Here is a 15,284-nt window from a genome sequence, read left to right on the forward strand (position 1 = left end):
ATGCCTGGCTCCAAGAGAGGGCCAGAGACTCGGAGTAGTTCTATATCAGTAACCATAAATAGCTTAGTGCTGTGAACAGCAGTCTACCTTAGTTGAATATTCTATTACATTTAGTCATAGGCTATTGCAATTTAATACCATTATTAGCTGTGTTTATATTGTCATCATGCCATATTAGTGTAAAATTAAATAATACTAATAAAAAAACGTTTGCATTCCCAAAAGTAGTTTTAAGTTTTATTAAAAAATGTATGAACTCTGAATTCTGTGTCTTTGCATACACAGCTCAAGTTGTGAATATCCTACAAATAATTTAAAGTTCTCAAACTATGAGAATTTTATGAAGTGCTGAAGTTGTCTGAAATGACCACCATTCTAACTTTCAGTCACCTGATGAGAACTTTGTGAACTCTTTGTATGAACATTTGAACGAGTGAATAAAAAATAGAAATAATTATCCCAGAAAGTCCCAGAAATATGACTTGAATAGAAGTTAGTTAGTTATTAACAATTAATTGAAAATTTTTAAAAATACTTTGAGCACTGATGCAGTCAGCATAGGCCTCTTACATTGTTTGCAGGTAGGCCTACATTTCATTCCGTTTTCGATGGCAAACGCAAAACAGTGCCAAAACAACCACCAGTGGACAAAAAGAGTATTACATGTGTACTGTTAAAGGGGTGGTTCAGGATTTTGGACATAGGACCTCATTTCCAAGTAAGCAAGTGTGAGATTTATCAGTGACCGTTTTCAACACGTTTCATCCAGTCCTTCTAATTGCAGAGTTCGCAGGTGCTAGGCTAGCGCAAGTCAACGGTATGTGCTAGCCTGCCACTAAAAACAGTCTTACCCACTCCAAAGTACACCCAAGGCAAATAAATTATAACGCCAGACTATCGATGTAAATGTCTGTATTGATAGTTTTATTTCTAACATTATTCTATCCTTGCATTTCAACGATCGCATTACATTTTGAGGGACTAGTGTCTTAGCAGCGGGCGAATTATACTTGTTCCAGTTAGTAGTACCGCGCCAAAAAAGTAAACAGTAAAGCGCACTCCAATGGGGATACCTAGTAGTAGCCTTGGTAATATCAGTCCTCCGCTGAGATGCAAAATGACTACTACCAACTTCAGGGAACAAAGTATAACTATTGCAACGCGATGCGAGGGTAGTTGTATTTCTTACACTATTCTATCAACACAGACATTTACATCGATTGTCTGGAATTTGCCTCGAGTGTCCTTTGGAGTAGGTAAAACTGTTTTTAGTGGCAGGCTAGCACATACCGTTGACTTGCGCTAGCCTAGCACCTGCGAACTCTGCAATTAGAAGGACTGGATGAAACGTGTTGAAAACGGTCTCCACTGATAAATATCACACTTGCTTACTTGGAAATGAGGTCCTATGTCCAAAATCCTGAACCACCCCTTTAAGACTCGCCATAGAGAATGAATGGGGGAAATTGCGGAGGTTTTAGTTTGACGATGTTGTACTCCCGTGCGGGCCGGATGATATATACTACGGACATGTTTTGGGGGGCCACCCAAAATGAGGTGGCGGGCCGTATCCGACCCGCGGGCCGTAGTTTGGGGACCACTGCTGTATCTTATTCCAAGCTGAGCCGTTTATGAGCGTTTAGTCCTAAATGAAAACGATTCAAACTCTCTAGCCACTCACTCGCAATTCTCTGACGTCAGGTTCACTTAAAGGAGCCACACATAATGTAGGGCTAGGCTACTGTTATGTTGTTGACTGCCGTACTATTGAGGACTATTATGAGTTCTGTCCATCATTTGGTGGTAGGTAAAATTACTGCAATAAAATTATTCTTATTAAATGCTTTCCCCAAATCACTTTTCACAATTTTTTTTCAAGAGTAATATTATCGGTTATCGTATCGGTATCGGCCACAACAAACCAATAAATATCGGTTATCGTTATCGACCCTAAAATTCCATATCGGTGCATCTCTATTATATTGGTTTTGTCACATCATTTGAAACAAGTGAAATCAATTTTGAGTGGTTGTGTTTAATCAATGACATGTGTATGTCTATTTCTTTTTCATTTTTGCCACTTGTGTTTACCTGGATGAATGTGCATTAGAGTGCAGAATGTGTTTTGAGAATGAGAATGTGTTCAAAGTTTTGCAAAAAATTGTAAGTGAGATCTGCAAATTGTGTTTTAGGCTACCATGTGAAATGGCTTAAGGTATTGGCAACAGACTGAACAATTAGCTTAATGAGTTCAAGCAACTGAGAACTTTCTTCAGCCAATGGGTTTTAGTGTTTTAGCAAATGAGAAAAACTGTAAATGATAAGTCGAACACCTTAAGTAGCCTAAAATAAAAGGCCTATAATTTACAGCATTTTTGTGTGTTGTGTGTAGAAACATTTTCTAAAGAAATGCTGTTTGAGCTATAAATGGTGCATTGACACTAGAGCATTGAGTCTTTACTTTTTCATAATTCCCTTTTGCCAGCTCTTGTTTACAAGCCTTGTTTGTTTGAGCTACATTGATAGCACAATATTAACAATAATAAGCACAATATTAAGTTGTTATATGCAGCTTACATTGCTTTGGAAATTGAAGTGAGTGACATGTTGCTTTACATTTCTGTTTACAGTTAAGTGAATTATGAGCCTGGTAACAAGCTATCTGAATAGAATGAGTTTCAGTCGGTTTGGCATATCGTGCTTTATGTAAATGGTTGGAAAACGAATTATTGAAGATTCACCAATTCCATTCTACAAAGGCAAAGTAGAAGACTAGTCCTTATATTCTTGTCCACGTTCCAAATCACATTGATTGCAGCCTATGTTAAAGAACCCTCTCATCGAGTGGTGTAAAAGTGTCATTAGTGCAGTAGGCTACCTCGCAAATCGCAACCTCCTGTTGCCTCCTCTTTGTTGTCTTCATGGTTTTCTTTTAAAAGTTTATTTTATTGAAAGGAAGATACACAATGACAAGCCAGCTGGAATCTGTCACCCTAGTCTCCCTCCTGCGCGCGCAAGATGCGTTCCCAATTAAGTGAAGTAGCCTAATCTGCTACTACGTGGTGGAAAATGAGAGAACCCAAAAAGTATCATCCTTGCTGTAACATGGGGTTAGTGCATTTTGACATAAACGTTACCGAGGAAGAGTGAAACGCACTTTGCCGTAAAGCTACTATGTATTGGCTAATTTGGGTGCCCCTTCTGTCCTTTGGTGCCCTAGGCTACGTGATGCACGTGGTAGGAGCGGCGGCACTGTTTATTAATCATGGTCAAAATGTGCATTAAAAAGATGGATGGAAATCTTTCTGTGAAGCCGACCGTTACATGTAGCTACCATTAACGCAGAACCATCACTACTGTGAAGCTTGTGCATGCAGCTATGTCTGGGAGGAGTTTGGTCAACATGTGGGAGTTGCATGTTCCTATATCCAATCTCTAAATCAAAACCTTCAGTATTTCACCGGGCTGCAGGGTATCGCAAGGACTCGGGGGATTTCGGGTAAGTTAGACTTGACGCTGTCTAAAGTCCTGATGTTTTATATCGAGCATAAAACATTTGGGATCTCTTAATGAAAGTTATAGACTATGTTTGCAGATTAAAATGGAACAAACGACGAAAATGTAAAATATTTTTTATATCTTGTTCACTGTAACGAAAAACGTTTTATCGGCTAAGCATTGGGATAAAACAATATTCTTTTCCCAGTGCACTTGATATTTTTTTCTGACAAACTCCTAATAGCCTATCTTGAGTTAGTCTCGCATCCATGGAGGTCCAAATTTCAGTAAGAACTGAAGTCCTGTAGTAGTCTAAAGGTTTTTTTTTAACTAGTTTTCCGTAAATTAAATTATTAGGTTGATATGTTGCATCAATAGCATAGATAGTCAAGGCCTATAGGCCTAAGAAGTAGGATTTTATCAGTAGGCTATAGCCTAACCATGTTCAAGACGTGTGAATGAATCATTGCTCAATTGCTATTCAATTGAATTGTGATATCTCTGGTGATTCCCACCTAAATTGTTGTTTCACCAATGGAACAGCTGTGTTTGATAGGCCTGCAGTAGGGTAGATTTTTAAAGTATAAGTGCAGTATATTTAGAAAGCCTAACACACACCCTTCTTGCCCTGTAATTTTACAGGCATAGACCCTCTTCATGTGGTTTGCCCACTAGGGTGTGTCCAACGCTAGTGATTTTAAGAAGTAGGCCTCGGCTAAATGTGCATCTCTACAGCATGACCTGGTAGAAGTGTTTCCATATGGGCTGTAACCTATTCCAAAAGCATTTAAAGTTCTTCATGATTTGCATTTCTGTATCTGTGTTGTAGGTGTTTCTATCAAAATAACTTTACACAGCATGTTTACACATCATTTATTTTTTATGTTCATGTATGTTCCAATCAGTTAATGTTAACATTGGCTGAGACACATTTTACTTCTTTCAAAAAAGGTAGTCCCACCACGCTTCTGGTGAACCTTCTCCCTCTCCACATTTTACTTTTTTTTTTAATTTGTGCTCACAATTCAGAATAAGTTTAACATAAGGACACACATTTGACAGGTACAATAATTGCTCAGACAAGATTCAGTTATGTGACTGTTGACTATAACAAAGCAACCGCACAACAGATGTTATAGATACACACAACACCTCCTGCAAATGTGACGACTTCCAATAATGGATGAAATTACCCGCACACACACACACACACACACGCACAAAGAGAGAGAGAGAAAGATCCTCTGTCTCCAGTGATTTCAAAACATTGTGGCGTAGAATTCTCCCAGATTTAGATCTATCAGTACTTCTTTTAGCCTAAAGATTCTTTGTGAATACAGGCCCTGCTCACTGCTAGATTGTTTTCTTATCGAGTTACAATATTTGCCTGATTTGATTTGAAGACACTCAATAGCAATGAATTATCTGTTGGTTACCTTTTGAAGAGCATAAAGACTTAAGTTAGGTCTATGTTTAATATGACCTAACTCTTTTTCTTCCATGCCAGTTGAGGTGTGGCAGTGTTGTATTTTTAAACTATCTTAAACTCTGTATTTTAAGTTTCTGTGAGGAAAATAACACTACCATTTCCAGTAATATGTCATTAGGAGTATGCAGAACTGTGCATGCTAACAGCACCACATCATTTGCTTTTGCTTATGAAGGATCTGAGTGGGTTTTAAATAGCAGACAGGGCAAAAGAGATGTTTTAGCTGGTACAAGACCAGCCATGGGAATGTTTGCTTCACAGTAAAAATACCTCAAAATAGAAATACTTTCATAGCATTCAAATCCCATGACTTTAATTTATATTAGTGGTTGAGATTAGTGGACAGGCTAAGGCAGAAATTAAAACAGGAATCCACACATTAAGCAAAAATGTATGTAAACAAATATTTACCTCTATATAATAACCCCCCATATGGACTATTCCTAAATCACTACTGTTTGTGGAGGTATAGGAGTCCCAACAACAATTATTGTACCCTCACAATGACCTAGCCATTGAATGTTCACTTTTGTATCTGGTTTACTGTCTGGGTATATTGGTGTTTTGATGTTATATTTCCTTCATCAGAATGGTTAATATATACTATGCCGATGCTTTTGTCCAAATCGATAAACTGTATACTGTCATACAACCATTGATTTCCAAAGGTGTTAGGTACCCATCTAGTTGTAAAATGATAGTGGCTAGACTAACACGTGCGCCCCAAATGTCTTGAGTTAAAAAACAAGAGAAGGCACTATACATAATGATAAACTTGCCAAAAATAATGGGGCACCTCTAGTGCAGGCCGCTTACCGGGGCCTAATAACAAACATGCTAAAACATTAGGGATTTCGCACCTTGCTCAGGCTGTAAATGTTTAGGCTACATTTTTATTTTTGGAACTAATGTTTTTTGGTATGAATTAGGCCACATATGACTCTGACGCAGCAGAAAACATTTGCAAATGAATCTGATGCCCCAGGCTCAGCTGTAGGGCACTGTGTCATGGTGTTAATCAGGGCCGGTATTGGAGGGGTAGCAATGGGAGCAACCGCACCAGGCCCGGTCAGGAGGGGGGCCCAGAAAATAATTAAATAAACGCTTTCTGTGCTGATTATGCATTAAGTGCATTCATTGCTAATTGTGTCTCACTTACCAGCGTAAAGAGTTGTTGTTTGTTGCTTCTGGCAGTTTCCCTATTGGCTGATAATGATTTTTAAAAAATGTATCAAAAGTTCCCCTTCCCCCGTGGGGAGTAGTAGGCTAGGTCTATGTTAGCCCATCTGCAATATCAAGATGTGAGATCAAGAGATTCTGTTCTTGGTAGGCTAAACTTGTGGAAAAATGTCTGTAAACAAATTTGGTAGCCAGAAAAAAAAGAAGAGAGTTGGAATGCAAAGTGTTGGTGATGAGGGGGGCCCGGTGCGCAATGTTGCTCCACGGCCCAGAATACCGTAGGACACCACCTGGCCAAGCAAATGTGTCAGAAATTGACTGTCTCACACACAATAACATTGACCTGCCTGTACATTGCAAACATAGGAAAGATCTGCACACACACACACAAGCATGCGCGCACACACACAGATACACAGGCTGAATTTACACAGCATTTACATACCTCGCTAGCCTGGCCGGCCATCCTATATCATTGAAATGTATAGTCTGGAATCGAACCATTCACCTCGCTTAATCCAAGGGGCGGGCAGAGAATTGTCTTTCAAACTGCCTAGGCATGCAATAGGCCAGCTTATTTAACATACCCGATCCGGTCGGCAAAACGGCAAATACATCCTTCTTCGAAGGAATGACTTAAGTGCATTGTGTTGCTCAACTTTCAAAGAAAAGTACAAGTCCAACTCCTCCAAAGTTGACGCCAACGCCGATTCAAACAACCGCTCTTCGTTAAGCCATAGCCACCTTCCTTGTTGTTCACCGTCGCAGGGACTGTCGTTATCCTGTTAAGCCCGCCTTTAAGACTCTCTAACAAAATAGAGCGCTGTGATTGGATGACGTCGACGGCGTCAGCCAATAGAAATCCCTATGGTTTGATACTAGACGTACAGGCTGAGCAAATTAATTTGCCGCCGCTAGGGTGCGTCTAGATTTCTAGGCTAATACCTCGCCATATAAACAGGAAATGTGTGACAAATTTGTCATGCATTGATTGACATGGGTCAAACCTCACAGATTGTTCATTATGTAAGAAACAGCGTTTTTGCATTGTGACCTATTGTTCCCTCGTTTGTTGCTTTAAAGTGTACTGACAGAAGTACACCATCTGAGACGCAGTGTCGGTCTTGACTTGGTCTCGGCTGCATTTAAAAATCAATGGTCTCGGTCGCGACTTGGTCATGACCCTTTAAAGACTTGGTCTCGACTCGGTCTTGACCTATGCGGTCTTGTCATAAGCGGAGGGGGGGTGCGGTCGCTCTGGGCCCACGGCTGTCACGACCACAAAGGGGTCCCACCTTTGGCCAAATTTATCTTGCTGAATTGTTGTATTTAACTATGCTTATTTGTTCGGATTTCTGGGGGAAATTAAAAAAAGAAATGCTATTAAAGATGCTGCTGGTCTGTAGCCTAGAGTGCACTCACAATGGGTCATGCCCTATATGCTGCAAATTAAACAGCCCGCAGCAGGCACTCTCCCTCTCACGCTACACTGATGCGTTTTAAAAGCAAAAGTTATGATAGCCTATGCTATGTTGTAAACACACGAAACACCGCTTAATAGAGACAAGAAGATAGGCTAGGTCGACAGGACATAGCCTACCTCTGTCACAAACACTGTTAGTGTCAGCGGAGTTACTGCCTCGGTGTGTTGCCAAAATCTTGTAAAAAAAAAAAAAAAAAAAAAAAAAGAAAGCCTAGCATGCATGAACAGTCTTGTTTCAATCCGTCCCCATCACTACTGTCTACCACAGCCACTTTTAATTTCGAAACTATAGCATCATCCCCTCTCATCGCTGATTGGCCTGACCTTTTTGGGGTCAGAGGGAAAAGTGAATTATGGTGTTCCAGACTAGTATCTCCCTGAAAGGAGATATTGGTGGGTGTGGCCAGGCTAGTATTTTCATTACTATCACTTGAATCACTCCATCTCTTTAGTTTTCTAATTATAATCAGTTATGTCAAATAAGTGGTACCCCTGTAGGCCTACTATTTTTAATCTTAGCAGAAACATATCAGACACACTTTTGCATACAAATTCATAACAAATATAAATTTACACAATACAAATGCTGATTGAGCAAATATGTTTAAGAATCTTATTTAATTGTGAAAATGAGGGTAGAAACCTTTTGCAACCCACTGTATGAATACAAAGAAAGAATGTGTAACAGTTTTGAAAGGAATTGAAAGGTGAAAGTTGTGGCATTTTACAGGAAATCCAGTAACCCACACTGCTGCTGAGAAGGGCTATACTGAAGAAGTCAAGCAGGATACCGTTAATATGATACCTGACAAAGACCTAATTAACAATGATGCCAGTCACAGGAGCAAGTCAGGCTGTCCTGTTCACACACCTTCAGTGACTGGCAATGGGAAATGTACAACACATGGAAAACATGGAGATGACACCAAGGTCAAGATGCCTGAAGGGAAGTGCAAACCACTACCTCTAGAGTGGTGGAAGACTTTTATTGCACTCACCTATGCTGTGTTCAACCTGGTTTTAACCACTGTCATGATCACAATTGTGCATGAGAGGGTCCCTTCCAAAGAGAGCAGCCCCCCTTTACCAGACAAATTTTTTGACTATATTGACCGTGTGAAGTGGGCCTTTATGGTGACAGAAGTGAATGGGATCATTCTTACATGTATTTGGTTTGTACAGTTGACATTTCATAAATACAGGTAGGTGTCTTCTCTTTGGCTTCATATTTTTAATACTTTTTTAAATAGTTGAATAAGGATTCCTGACCCACATTTATTTTCTCTTTTATACAGGGCCATTGTGGCCAGGAGGTTTTTCTTCATCATGGGCACTTTGTATTTGTACCGCTGCATTACCATGTACATCACTACCTTGCCTGTACCAGGAATGCATATGACCTGTGCTCCTAAGGTACTGCAAATGTGTGTTGCTGTGTTCGTCATACTGTGTCTATTAAATTATATTGCCTCGCTGTTGAGGAATATTTGATGTTCTTTAGAAGCTGTAAATGTGTTTTCACATTTGTCTTTATACAGTAGCTCAGCATAGCCATATTTCAGTCAAAATGTGCTATTTTTGTTTCCAGTATTGTGAAGACATGATCTTAAACATTGGTTGATGTAACCACTCAACTTTGTTGTGCAGTTGATGCAGAAATGCAGAAAAACACTTACTAATTTCTTTTCTACCCAAGCTACATGATGACTCCCAGGCGAAGTTGCAGCGCATTCTACAACTTATTTCTGGGGGTGGCCTGTCACTCACTGGTTCACACCTCTTGTGTGGGGATTTTCTCTACAGTGGCCACACAGTCATGCTTACTCTGAGCTACCTTTTTATCAAGGAGTGTAAGTCAAAATTTGGTTCATTTGGTTTTGTTCTAAAACCCTTACAGTATCACTACAGACATCTTTTGGTGTACTGCTGTAGTCTGAAGTTGGAATCATAAAATCTAATTGCTGTTTTCCAATCCATATATGCCAGATATTTGGTCAGATACAAAATTCTCATTCATAGCAGCAGTATCAAATCATAGTCATGTAATATTGCACTAAAGTTGTAACAACTGCCATTGTTGAAAAAAACTACTTTTTCTCACTCTAGACTCACCACGTTCCTTCTGGTGGTACCACCTGATGTGTTGGCTTCTGAGTGCTGTGGGTGTGGTGTGTATACTTGTAGCTCATGAACACTACAGTGTGGACGTGGTTGTAGCATACTTCATCACTTCCCGGCTTTTCTACTGGTACCATACTATGGCCAATGTACAGGTATCATTTCCTCCTGTTTCTAATATTGATATTTTCACCCACCCAGTTTAGCAAGTTTAGAAGCGGACCATCATGCCTTTCATTTAATTTCAATGCAATGGATCCACAGAAACAGCAGGGGAAATAGCATTTAATACCTATATATGTATCTAACCACACATGGAAACTCCTATACAGTGCTTGTATTGCAAAGTGCGTTGTTCAATTTTTTGTAATGCAACACAAGCACAAGTCCCATGTCATGTGTTTTCGATGGGGGCGAAGGTGTGGCCAGTTATGATTTTATTGCCTATATCTTCTCTAGTCAAGGTCCAATCATATTCTAACTTAGCACACACTATTAGCACCACATTGTTTGGAAGCCTGGGTTCCCACGGGTCCTTGAAATCCTTAAACGTTTGTGAATCTGAAAAAAAAAATCAGAATTGTATGGAATTTCTTTTTGAGAAAAATATTCCATACAATTCTTATTAGCATGTTTCCATTATTTCGCCACCACTTCTGTCGATATCCTATGCAGGGGCGCCTGCAGGAATTAATGCTATGGTACGCACACCCATCACCCCCCCCGCAAAAAACAATCACACATGGACAATATTTGTCCGTTTTAGCCCCGTGCATTGGTCAGCAAAAAAGTAGCCTACATAGCATAACAACATCCAACATCCATATGCAATAATACAACAACGTCTACAATTACCTATTCATTTGGACAACTTGATACAGGCTAAAATTACCTTGTTTTGTTCTAGCGTACCATGACGTCTGGCTTTAAACAGCTGTAATGCAGTCTAACATTCTGACAAGCACACCAATTGCCTACCTTGTTCTTGCCCATCTGGAATAACTCCTCTAGCTTTGCTGCCTCCATACTTTCTGTCTTTGTTGTTTAAACTTGTGATATCCATGATGAGTATTGAGTGAGTGAATTAGCTCAACATTGTGTGCTGATAACCATATCTAGATAGCCGAGTTAAAGAAAACAACAAGTAGCCTAGTTGCGTGCCTGCGTGCGTATTCTGTCTCCTGCTAAAACAAAATGTGTGTGCGTTAATTTCGATAACGTTTTCACTAAGTTACGTAATAGAAAATTGTAAATAGCCTGATGGCATGCAGCTAATGGGATACTGTGCATAGTTGGGAAGGTATGGTGTGCCAGTTGGGTGTAAATACACATTACACACACACACAAGGGAAATTTTCTATCGTTGTTGAGTAGCTTGATGGTACGCACAGTCCGTACGGACGTACACCTGCAGGCGCGCCTGATCCTATGCATATGCTTGATTTACGTGGGTAGAACTAAATGGCCAGCGTGATTTCTGCGTGTTTCCCGCGTGTAGTGTTTTTGCCCAAATATTTAATTTAACATATTGATGAATAAACCAACAGGTTCATGGTAACGAGTTTAACTTGTTTAGGAAAATTTAGAAGTTTATTTCAGCTCTGTTTTATGCAAAACACAAACATGGAAAATAGAATCAGCCTACCACATCTGTCATATGACCAAAAATAAAAGAAAACTGCGACAAGGTATCCTTGGTTTACATGATTTAACCATGCCCACTTGAAATTTATCGACACATTAGGTCCTTGAATTTGAGGATATTGTGCCTGGAATGTTCTTGAAAGGTCCTTGAATTTGATCTTAACCAAGGTGTGGGATAACCTGACTCTCGCCAGATGAATTTCGTTCCGCCTAGCTCCACTCATCCATCTGGGATCAATCCATTGAAGTGTTGCTTCAGAAGGCTGGGCCTAATCAAAAAATGCTTGCATATGATTGGATAAGCCACTTGTCTGTCATCTATTGACGTGCTACTTCAACCACTCACATCGAAGCCAGCCCGTGACGCTGATAACAGTCTCACAGACGCTTCTACGCTATGTCACATCTATGAAACTACCGCCCTGCGTCCTGATTGGCTCTACCATAAAATCTGGTGCAGAAATCACTCAAGTTGCGCTGCTTGCTGTTAAAGCGAATGACAGATGTCATGCTCACACCCATGACTGATTAAGAAACATTAGAACAGCCCTTTTGGGCACAGCACCCGGCATTTGATCACCTAATTGCGCCATTTAAAATAGCATAGCCTGGAAAAAAAGAAAACTTACCCAAATAGTGTTCGAATGACTAAATAAAAATCCTAAGGATAGTTATTCATCCTGAAAATGAGTCGTTGCCTGAGTCGTTAGGGCTGCTTGCGTCTTGTGACAGTGCGTTTTCACCGTTTTTATTGGTCAGTGGCGTAATGATTTTTAGTGGGTGTAAGATAGCGATTTTTAGATCAAGCGCCAGACCACTCCTATGTTCGCTCATTGACACATCCATGGGGGTGCAATGTTTAATGGAAGTGGGGTGCATGGCGAAAAATTCATCACTGACTGGGTGTACGATATGAATAAGACTTTGCGCCACGTTGCCCCAGGTGCACGATAAGCCCGAATTGTGGTATACTTATACCTGCCATTATTTGTCATTTCCCACTCAAGGTACCGTTCACAAAAACAGCAATTCTAACAGCCATTTTCTTAATTCGGCCCTGTTATTCATTTAAGAAAAAAGGTAAAATCACAATTTACTGCAGGAACCATTGCTTGAGATGACCCGAATATGTGTCCAGTGTTAGGTCTACCCGTAATGTACTGTTATCCTTTTTACCTGTTTTCGATTGTCATGTTGTGTAAACAATATTTCTGTTTGATTTCTGCATCCTTGTTCTTTCACCTTCAGATATAATTATTTTCTTTGCCATTTCTAGGCTCTGAGGTCTTCACCAAACAACTATCTCACCCACACATGGTGGAATCCGGTGTTTAACTTTTTTGAGAGGAATGTGCAGACCCAAGTGCCTTGTTGCTTCTGTTCTCCCATCACCTGTCCTCCTACTTGTTTAAACAATCATTGTAAGAAGTATTCTGCAGTCCAGAGTATCTCTGAGGATTGAACAACCCATGTGAACAGCATGACATTTACATACAAAATTAAGTTAACATTGACAAATGTCCTTTTCTGACAAAAGCCTTTCTGACAAAAGTACCTTAGCTGTGGTTATCATCTGGCTTTCATCAATCATTGATTGCAAAAGAAATAATGCAAAAGTCTAGGATTTATCTTGGCCTCAAGCAGGTTAGTGATATAATTTTATCACTATACAGCTTGAAGGAAACTAATAAACAAAACAAAATATCAATTAAACAGACAGTAGGTCTATGTATTAGATAAACTACTAAATTTCAGTTTTATAGTTTAAGTAGCTTTCATGCTTTGTTTTCAACCCAATTGACATATTGGTAGGCCTATTTGCCCAATAATAATATCTCGTTTGCTTATCACTTGTTATTACAAAAGTATGGTATCTAAAAAACAATCCTTACTCTGTACCTAATAAAATATACATGTAATTTTAATTCTTAAACATATTGTTCCGGTCTTTGATTATGATTGCCTAAACCACATTTGAAGCTGTTGTAACACACTCTGCAAACTTACACCTGCGACAGCATTCCATTAGTGTTACAGGCAGGCTACACCAGGCATGAATCATTCCATTTGTGGAGCGTATGCTGCAACAATTAGCTTCCTCTATAATCAATAGAACTGGCTATTGGCTGATGTTTTATCCTGCGTCTCACATATGTCTTGGGGGTCAGTGGTGCCTTGCTCATGGGCACAATGGTGGCAGCCAGGACTTGAACCCACAACTTGTCTGGCTACTGCATATTAGCCCAGTTCCTTAGCCACTACACTACCACCAACCTTTTTTTATTTTATTTTTATGCTCTGTTACTATGCCAAACAAAAATCAAGCGCTGCTCATGTGTTGTTAGGCAACCATTATTGCTGAAGACCTACTTTGTTTGGCATAAGAATGGTGATTTATATCAATACATTTTTACATTTTTGATTCTGCATTTTATGAGGTTTATGTAGTTAGTATATGTAGTAAGTAATCTTTTTTGAAAAGCCAAGCCTGGCGAGGCTGTAGGTTAGTAATTTTAGAACAAATTAACAGTTTAGAACAAGCGTCATGCATAAAATCACTGTGCTTATTGCTTAAAATCTACTTATTTAGAAACCATTTGTAATATTCAGATAGAAATGCACAATCAATTACTGTATTTCGTAGATGTCTTTCAGGTCTGATTTTGTATTTTGTTATAATTCTGTTTTGATTCTGTGAATTTAAATATCTCTGTCATACTGTCCTTCTGTATACCTGAAATGTTCCAAGTAAATGCTATATACAATGACTACCTGACAAGCAGTCAAAATGACTTTAATTGTTCATATTTTAATATGCACAATACAGAGGTCCTTTACCATTGGAATTGAGTAGTTAATCAGCCAGTAATCTATTTATATGTACTTGTGCATAGTTTGGTTCACTGTGACCTGTGTTTATCATGTAATCACTGAATATTATTTTTGTATTTTAAAAAGTGGTACACATGAAATAATGGCATTGTCAGCTATTTTTTAGGCTGTGTCTATTCATACAATCCCAATTCCAAAAAAGTTGGGACGCTGTGTAAAATGCGCATAAAAACAGAATGTGATTATCTGCAAATCTTGTAAACCCATATTTAGCTGCAAAAAGGATATAGACAACATATTAAATGAAAGTGACAAATTTGACAATTTCATGGATAATCTCTTTTTGAATATCAGCAACACATTTCAAAAAATTTGATTTACAGACGGGAAATCTTGTGTAATGATGAAAACAACAAAAGGAAGAAAATGTCTCAACTAATTGTGTTAACTAGCACCATGATTGGATATAGAAAAGCATCTCAGAGGCAGAGTCTCTCAGAAGTATAGATGCCAAGGCATTCATCATTTGTGAACCTGTGTAGGCAAACATAAGACAAATACTCCTCAACGTGAAATTACGAAGAACATGGGGATTTCATTATATAGTGCATAACATCATTAGCCTGGATGCCAGCCGAATTTAGCTCCGCCCACAACATTTGAGGTCGGAAGTTCGGTCTGGACTTGTTCCATTGTGGAGCAACTATTCTTGAACCAGAGCTGTTCAGACCAATCAAATTGGGGTTTGTACGATGATGGACAGATGAGCAACAGCGCCTCGTCTGTTACGTTATCTGAGCACGCTTCGGTTGATTCTGTTTGCAACAAAAATCACTGTGGCTAGAAGCTAGACGGCTTCTAAGACCCCGTTTACACATACAGTAGGAGAAATGCATATATTTCCATGCAGTTTGGCCTTTCATTTACACAAATACAGAGGTTTTATTACTGAAAACTATTATTTCTGAACTCTGGCCAGTGGATAGGCCTATGTGGGAAAACTCCAGTTTCACTTTTGCATGTAGGCCTAATCAAGGGAAA

At 39.3% G+C, this 15,284-nt stretch overlaps 1 protein-coding gene across 1 annotated transcript; it reads left to right on the forward strand.

Annotated features, from left to right (window-relative positions):
* Nucleotides 1-3,471: 3,471 nt before the first annotated feature.
* Nucleotides 3,472-13,027, forward strand: sgms2a (sphingomyelin synthase 2a). Its single transcript, XM_048246631.1, has 6 exons — nt 3,472-3,499; nt 8,380-8,851; nt 8,945-9,062; nt 9,346-9,499; nt 9,756-9,922; nt 12,688-13,027. The coding sequence occupies exons 2-6, from the start codon at nt 8,448-8,450 to the stop codon at nt 12,871-12,873; spliced, it is 1,029 nt and encodes a 342-aa protein (XP_048102588.1). The 5' UTR covers nt 3,472-3,499; nt 8,380-8,447; the 3' UTR covers nt 12,874-13,027.
* Nucleotides 13,028-15,284: the final 2,257 nt, after the last annotated feature.

This window comes from Alosa alosa, chromosome 6, assembly GCF_017589495.1.
Source record: "Alosa alosa isolate M-15738 ecotype Scorff River chromosome 6, AALO_Geno_1.1, whole genome shotgun sequence".
Taxonomy (NCBI): domain Eukaryota; kingdom Metazoa; phylum Chordata; class Actinopteri; order Clupeiformes; family Clupeidae; genus Alosa; species Alosa alosa.